Genomic DNA, 8769 nt, shown 5'->3' on the forward strand with positions numbered 1-8769 from the left:
TGGTAAAATGTGCGATTCACCTGGTACCAGGTCTTGCGCTCGGAGGGGCTTGATTACCCGAGGTTTTACCTTTTATGGGGAGCCAATGTGTTCGTTCATTGAAGGGTTTCCTTGCTTACCCAAAAGAAACTAATATCGACATCTATATCGATATTCACTATCTTTAATTTATATATGCTACCTACCGGATTATTCTGACTCCACCCTACTTTTTTCAAAGATGACTCTCCACCAGGGATGACAATGGATCGGATATGGATCGGGTGATGCCGTATACATATCCATATTCATTTAGTTTTTTTTTCATCCATATCAATATCCATATCCGTTCAATTGTTGTTCATCCATCCATATTCATATCTGATGGATGAAAGCGGGTTAATGGATATCCATTGGATATTTAAAAAACGTTATAATATTTTCTAATATGCGATAAAAACAAAAATGCCGTATAGCAAAAATATATAAAACATGACATAATTAAAATATATCTATCAGAAATGTGTAATTTTTGTCGAAGATAGAACACATTTGTTGAATTTATCATTAAAGATAGATTATAAAAAGTAAAATATTTAATTTGTTCTTTTATTTTGTTAGATATGTGTGTTTTATTTTAAAATATCATAGTGCTTCATTAAAAGGTTGAAAGCAAAATATAAATATGACGATAAATGCATTTGTAATAGTAAATATGTAAGCATATATTTATATTTATGTATTTGTATATGTATTTCGGGTGTTAATGGATATATCCATGGATGAAACTTTTTTATCCATGTCCATATCCATATTCATTTAAATTCATCCATATCCATATTATATCCATTTAAGTTCATTCATATCCATCACGAAACGGGTGGATCAGATGAATATCCGTTGAATCAGGTGATCATTGTCATCCCTACTCTCCACCCTACTTTTGTTCAAAGATGACTCTCCACTCTACTTACAAGTGATTGTAAGGTATCAAGTCTAATTTGTTATAAAGATGCATCAAAAATCAAATTTTGTGGTATAGATTTTGTCATAGTTTAAAAAATTACTTCATTCGTGTCAAAATAACTGCAACCATCCGAATTCTCGAAATCTATATTATTAAAGTTCGATTTTTAATATTTTTATTTGTGTTATGTAATATTTGATGAAAATTATATGAATAGATTCGATTTTAATATGTGTTTTCACTAAAATAATTTTCATCAAATATAGTATAACACAAACAATAATAATTAAAGTTAAAGTTTCACACGAAAGACTCGAAAAGTTAAAGCATAACTTGGGATGAAGAGAGAAATATAAAACTGTAATGTACGTGTTTAATTGCCAACATGTGAAGTATCACAGGATGGCAATGGATGCTTTATTCATCGGATATTTATCCGATTCGATCCATTTAAATGGATATGGATAGTCTAAATGGATGATAAATTATTATGGATATGGATGATGTGAAAAATTAATGGATCGGATATTGATGATAATTTCCCGTCCACGGATGTATCAATTTATCACCCAAATACATCTAAATATATACGGAGTACATATTTACTGAAATATATGCATATACATTTACACATCCTTATACATGTAGATAATAAACAATTAAAATGTTGTCGAATATATATATTATGAAGATATAATTATGTGAAAAGTATTAAATTCATGTATCTTAAATACATTACATATCTTTATTAAAAATACTTTGATAATTTCATTTCGTAATAAGAATATCTTTCAAAAAATTTAACATCCAACGAATATTCATTAACCCGCTTAATCCAACGGATATGAATATAAATGGATGAATTATATTTAAATGGAATGGATACGTATATGAATTTGAAACATTAAATGGATATGAATTTGAAATCATCCGATACATATTCGATCCATTCCTATCGTTTACTGTGGTATATGGACAATTTGGCTTAAGTGGACAAAGTCTAGGGGTATAGAGTGACATTGTTGGCCATAAATATTTTTCATCTCCTTACCTTATAAATCCCTAGTCTCATACATAATTCAAACATGTTATAATTCATTTGAGAATTTAATCTCTCTATTCAAATCAACGAAACAAGAGATAACTACCTTAATAATCATCTATACAGTGTGCGTGCTTATTATCTAATTAGAATTATTGTTACATAACCGTATTCTCGTTTCGAAGATTAAGATTATACTATGGTTAGCTCAAGTCAAGGAAGGTCTTTGGAGCAAACACCTACTTGGGCCTTGGCCACCGTGTGTTCTGCGTTAATCGTGATCTCCATCGTTATCGAACAAATCACACGTAAAATTGAACAAGTAAGCATACAATTCAAATTCTGTATAGTTTTGTTTTAGTATTTTTTTCTCAAATGACATTATGTAACATTATAAGTACTTATGGTTGAATGTTATTGTTAATTAGTGGTTCAAGAAGACTCACAAAAGCGGTCTCTATGAATCACTAGAAAAGATCAAAGCAGGTACTACAAATACTAATTATTATACTCCCTATCATGTAATGTAACAAAGTTTGATTTTATCAAGTTAATTTTAACTTTTTTTAACAGAAACTTAATTTAGTTAACTCCAACTTATTGATTAAGATATAAATTTCTTTTGGTGTTTGTTGTAGAACTTATCTTGATGGGATTTATGTCGTTGCTACTGTCGGTTGGAACAACTCCAATAACAAAAATATGTATATCAGAAAGTGCAGCATCAACGTGGCATCCATGCACCAATCGGAATGAGGAAACATGGAATTACAATGAAACAGAGAGTTGCCGGAGACTTCTCAATTGGCCGGAAACTAGTCGCCGGATTTTGGCAGGAAACAGTGGTGACAACAAATGTGCTGAACAGGTGAAATTAATTATTTCAATAGTTTTTCTTATAAAGGACGTTTGATGTTGATTTGTACACCACCACCAAAAACAGACATTGTAATGTATAACGCTTTAATAGTACAGTACATTGCTAATTTTTTAGGTGTACAAATCACCTCCCTTTAATTTCTTAATAAGTCAATACTATTTTCATTTGTTGTATTTTTTTATTCTTCAATAAATTGTAGGGAAAGGTGTCGTTTATATCGTATGATGGGGTTCATCAGCTTCATATATTCATCTTCGTGTTGGCCGTATCTCACGTTCTTTACTGTATCCTCACCGTCTCTCTAGCTGGACTCAAGGTAACAAACTAATGTACATAAACATTGTGTTTGTCATCATCATTTTTTAATACTGAAAATTGAAAAGAAGACTTAAAAACAGAACTAATATTAATGTGCCTTATACTATCCTTTTTGGAAACTGAAAACATTGTGATGCAATTTGATTATTTTTGTTGTTATACAGATGAGAAGTTGGAATAAATGGGAAATGGAGACAAAAACAGTAGAGTATCAATTCTCTCATGGTATGCATGTACAACAACTGCTATATATAAATATTATTGTTGTTGGTCTCAAACATACAATAAAAATTTATAAAGAGATAAATATATTAATCTATTGCAATAAAGGTTGTATATAAGCACTTGAATCCTTTGAATTCAGCTTACATAACAAACAAACATTGTTCATACCATCATTCTAAATATCAATTCTGACTATAGGTAAAATCAATTATTTATTTAAAAATCATTTTTGCTTTCATGATAATGATAGTAAATGATAATGATAAATAAAGTATAAAAAAAACATACCTCTTTAAATCTATACTGTAGTAATTATAGATTAGACACATATATACTGTACTACCCTAGCTAATTAGTTCCCCAGGTAACACGTAATTTTGAGATCTTTTAGTCAAAGTCAGTAGCACGTACGGGTCAAGTTAATGAAGAAATTAACTTAAAATGTCTAGGTCAACGTACTTTTAAAGGTTACCATGCATGATACGATATACTACTAATTAAATAACATTATTATTTTCTTATATTATATATATTATTTATTTCTATTAAAATTCTATAATGATAACGTTATTATTAGACTAATTCTTTTGTTAAAAAAACTAAAAAATAAAAGAAAAAATCTAAGCATGGTGGGTGATGTCATTAATCTAAATAATTTTAAATTAAAATTAAATTTTCTTAATTAATTATTATTATTAAATCTTATTAATAATTATTTATATATTAAAATTAAATAATTTTGAATTATTTTAATTAATTATTTTAAATTGAGTACGAGAAAATATAAAAGCTAGGCAGAAAGAAACCAATTCTAAATTTATATTTTAATTTGCACTTTTAGAATAGAATAACGACCAATATTATCTCTTATGATTGGATGTGGATTGTTTAATATGCATTTTAGGTGTTTGATGAAATGTTCAGCTGACGAGTTTCTTAGTCGAACTCTGTGATTTCACGGGTCATTAAACTAAATAACTTTATCATTTACGTTCACTTAATACCTATAATATATCATTAAACTGTTTCGTTTAAACAAACCCGTAGTTACACGGGTCATTTCACAAGTTTATATTTATATATATTTGTATATTATATGTAGATTCAAAAAGATTCAGATTTGCAAGAGACACTTCTTTCGGAAGAAGACACGTCAGCTTTTGGAGTCAATCTCCCCTTTTACTTTGGATCGTAACTATCTCATCTATTCTCTTGTTTTTTGATTTTGGTTTTTTATTTCCTTTTATAAGTTTCATTATCAATATCAATATTTTTTCTATATTCTATTTCGGTATAAAGGTGAGATTGGATGAAGTTAGTTGGTAGCTAGAGCTAAAATTTATAGATGTAATAACTAAATTAAATGTCAAATCTATATTATCATATTAATATTAATTTTTAAAACAATAATGTCATAAATAAAGATTATCCAAGCTTAAAAAAATTCAAAAATAAAGAAAAAATTTCTAAAATCTCTCATGATGATGTTATTAAAAGAATTAATTGTTTTTAATAAAAAGATTAACATGTTAATTGTATAATATATGAAGCATTACGTACAATATTTGATACATTATATACAACTTTATGATAAAACACTCATGACCATATGTACAATATCTGAAATATTATGTACAACCTTATGATAAAACATCTTCATGATCATATGTACAAACTTTAAAACAAAATGTACGGAGTACAATCTTTTACAAAACACCACATGAACACATATACAAATTTTGAAGCATATTGTAGAACCTTCATATAATAATTGTATGTTAGTTTAAAAAAAATTAAAGAGACATTTGTTACTACTAACAGTTATTATTAAAAATATAAATACTCAATTTTTGAGCAAATTTTATTATTACATTATTATTATTTAAATATGGGTTCTCTTTTCGGGATTAATCACGTTACATATGTACGTGAAATACACGTCTCAATAAAATGTTGTAATGTAGCTTTTATGACAAGAAAAATAATAATTGTGATGAAAAAAATGGAAGAAAATGGTGGGAGAATAAATGTAGTTCATTTATTCTGACCAAGTTAACTATATCAATATGTTTGTAAAAATAACAACAAGTTTCTTAGTCATAATTTGTGGTTCAACGCGTCATTAAACTAAACGACTTAAGCATTTACTTTCACTTAATACCTAAAACATATCATTAAACTGTTTCATTTAAATAAACCGTGATTCTACGGGTCATTTCACTAGTGATATATAAAAGCGAAAAAAAATTTAATATTAATTAATTTAATATATATAATTATATAAGGGGTAATAATGTAATTACATATTTTAAAGGTTACTACGTTTAACTAGTGTGCACTATAGGAGCATGCGTTGTTTTTATATACAGGGTGTAATGAATCATGCCATTTGTTCTACATTTCCTTGTTTATGGTGAAAAAAAGGAAACTCAAATATGAAGAAATATATATACTAACATTTTGATTTTACAATTTTAGGTTTCTTTTTATAGACAATTTGGTAGATCGGTGCCTAAAGTTGACTACTTGGCGTTGAGACGTGGATTCATCATGGTAAGCTTGCATCTAAAATTTGTATTCAATCAATTATATATGTCGTCGCATTGATGTAATTAATTAATTACTTGATCGTTAATTTTCATCATTAGTACAATAGTACCCTAACTTCTAATTAACTTTTGATTCATGCATTGTTTTTTAATAGGCACATTTGGCACCCCGTAGCCATTCAGGATTCAATTTTCAAAATTACATCAATAGATCACTTGAAGAAGATTTTAAGGTGGTTCTGGAAATCAGGTACCAATTAAATACTCATGTTTATACTCGATATAATAACAAAAAATAATAACTCCATAGTTCTCTGTATCTAAGTTCTAAATATAGACTACGTATATGTTAAATTGAATTTGCAACTTGAAATGAGTTACATTTTACAAATGAAGGATGTAAGTTATTTGTTACTCCGTATTCAATTTTTTTAAATATGATATAGTTAATTAGGTAAATTACAAGTACAGAGTAATTATTTACAAATTAAAGAGGCTTTATAAAACTAAATATAATTTATGCTTTTATGGCAGTCCACCGATTTGGTTATTTGCCATCGCGTTTTTGCTCTTCAACACTCATGGTTAGTTTATATATGTGCATATATTTATTCTATAATAATCAAATTTTATTTTCTTTTAAAAACTGGTACATATATATTTTTTTCTGGACTTGCAGGATGGTATTCATATTTATGGCTACCCTTTCTTCCCTTGATTGTAAGTGAAAAATGTAATGTGTTTTGTCTTAAAACAATATTTTCATACTAAGTTGAGAATCCATAATTAACCAGAAAGTAATTTACAATATATGTAACTTTTGTAGTTCATGCATAAAACTTAAATAATCTGTCTCTTAATTAATTTCTGTACCATGATTGACTGCTTATTATATGACATGAATATATGAATATAAATGGTATGCAGATTGTGTTACTGGTAGGGACAAAACTACAAATGACAATCACCAAAATGGGATTAAAATTCCAAGAAAGAGGGATGATTATGAAGGGTGAACCAGTGGTTGAACCTGGTGACGATCTCTTTTGGTTTAATCGTCCTCGTATGCTTCTCTATCTCCTCAACTTTGTCCTTTTTCAGGTACTTAACTACCATATGTATTATCGCGAGAGAGACCAAAAGTTTTACAGAACCAAATAAAAATATATATTCATTTATAACTAATTAGTTATTGAATCATTCCAAACTTTTGGATTGACATTGACTTTGTTGGTATTTGATTATGAAAATTGCAGAATTCATTTCAGCTCGCCTTTTTTTCATGGACTGCGGTAAGATCTCACACACACTCACACGCATTACCGTACACATGTAATATCCTATCTATCTACTAATTAAGAGAATTTGTGAATATGTTCTCCATTTTTCAAATGGTTGCAGTATCAATTTGGATTAAAATCTTGTTTTCATGAGCATTTGGAGGATCTTATCATCAGAATCACAATGGGGTGAGTGTCTCTTAGGTGCTATTTATTTTTAAGATGTTTTCATCTCTGCAAACCATGTCTGTAAAGAAGATGTGGCCTAAAGGTCTATATGCTAAATAGTGAAGATTGTTTGTATTTACGTCTGAAAAATAACTTAATCTTGTCTACCGCACTTAGAAACATATTTCTAAGTCCGCAAGTTTGCAGACAGAATAAAACATCATTTTATTTTATGTTTTCACCAAAATAAAAAGTCTGGGTAAAAACGTCTGGAACACCTTAATTAGTACTTCCGTGAATTCTACCAAAGGATCTATAGCAACATGTTCATTGCTAGTACTAGTAAATAACTAGCAAGAGTGATAAATATATACCTAGATGGCTAGATGCGTAGATTTATACTTATTAATTATGTTCTTTTTTCAGGGTTCTAATTCAGATCCTATGCAGTTATGTAACTCTTCCTTTATACGCCCTCGTCACTCAGGTGAGAAACAGATCGATCATCAAGTTAACACTATATAACATCTTCAAAATACTGGCTTTATCAGTATAACAATATAAATTGTCAACTTTTATATGTTTCATAATCATAGATGGGGTCGACAATGAGACCAACTATATTCAACGAGAGAGTAATAGCTGCTCTGAAAAAATGGAGCCACAGTGCAAGAAAACGTATAAAAGAAAACAAGAGATCGGGGCAAATGAGCCCAATGTCAAGTAATTTGTCCCCAGATCACCTTCTAGCTAACTATCGTAGCAATATCGAAATGTACCCAAACGAGAATTGGGATGTTGATCATGGTCCACCAACGGCGCACCCATACCCAACGAATGAATCTAGTACATTTCATCATGAGATCGAACTTAGCTACATAGATGGTTTGGATCAAGCTGACGAACCTAGTTTATCATCTCATGATGGGGCATCATGTTCTAGTGTTGCTATCGAAATCGAGCACAAAGTTGTGTCAAAAGATTTTTCATTTGACAAAAGACCAAATATATATTATATATGATAAATAATTCAACGTCATCTTAATCTTAATATAGATTGTACAATAAATTTGAATTTGAATACCTTGAAATAGATTAATTCGTCAAATTATGCATATAAGTTATTTAACTCGTTTAGTCACATTTAGAAGCATATATTTGTTTGTAAAGATACGTAAACTTAAATAAAATCAGCTTTAGGGTGTGTGTGTGTTTGCCTCTTAATGGAATAGTTCAGCACTGAATGCTGAACCGTTCAGCATTCAGCGTGTTTGTTTCTGACCTCTGAATGACATATGGTGCTGAATGGTTCAGAATTCAGTGCTGAACCATTCAGAGCTGAAATGCTCTCTTAACCATTA

The 8769-nt window shown here is 29.1% G+C and overlaps 1 protein-coding gene across 1 annotated transcript; it reads left to right on the plus strand.

Moving 5' to 3' along the window:
- The first annotated feature begins 2063 nt into the window (after positions 1-2063).
- LOC139896164 (MLO-like protein 6) lies at positions 2064-8535 on the plus strand. Its single transcript, XM_071878750.1, has 15 exons — positions 2064-2310; positions 2417-2474; positions 2627-2856; positions 3068-3184; positions 3351-3411; positions 4514-4602; positions 5890-5964; positions 6116-6210; positions 6495-6544; positions 6640-6680; positions 6888-7061; positions 7217-7252; positions 7362-7429; positions 7835-7895; positions 8005-8535. Exons 1-15 carry the CDS (start codon positions 2188-2190, stop codon positions 8428-8430), a joined length of 1704 nt encoding a protein of 567 aa, XP_071734851.1. The 5' UTR covers positions 2064-2187; the 3' UTR covers positions 8431-8535.
- The last annotated feature ends 234 nt before the right edge of the window (positions 8536-8769 follow it).

Source organism: Rutidosis leptorrhynchoides, chromosome 3 (genome assembly GCF_046630445.1).
Source record: "Rutidosis leptorrhynchoides isolate AG116_Rl617_1_P2 chromosome 3, CSIRO_AGI_Rlap_v1, whole genome shotgun sequence".
NCBI lineage: Eukaryota > Viridiplantae > Streptophyta > Magnoliopsida > Asterales > Asteraceae > Rutidosis > Rutidosis leptorrhynchoides.

Bases quoted from the DNA above. Each gene is read 5' to 3' on its own strand.
- LOC139896164 (XM_071878750.1), top strand. From the start codon at position 2,188: ATGGTTAGCTCAAGTCAAGGAAGGTCTTTGGAGCAAACACCTACTTGG. The intron at 2,475-2,626 runs GTACTACAAATA...TGTTTGTTGTAG, and splicing joins ACTAGAAAAGATCAAAGCAG to AACTTATCTTGATGGGATTT. The intron at 7,253-7,361 runs GTAAGATCTCAC...AAATGGTTGCAG, and splicing joins CCTTTTTTTCATGGACTGCG to TATCAATTTGGATTAAAATC.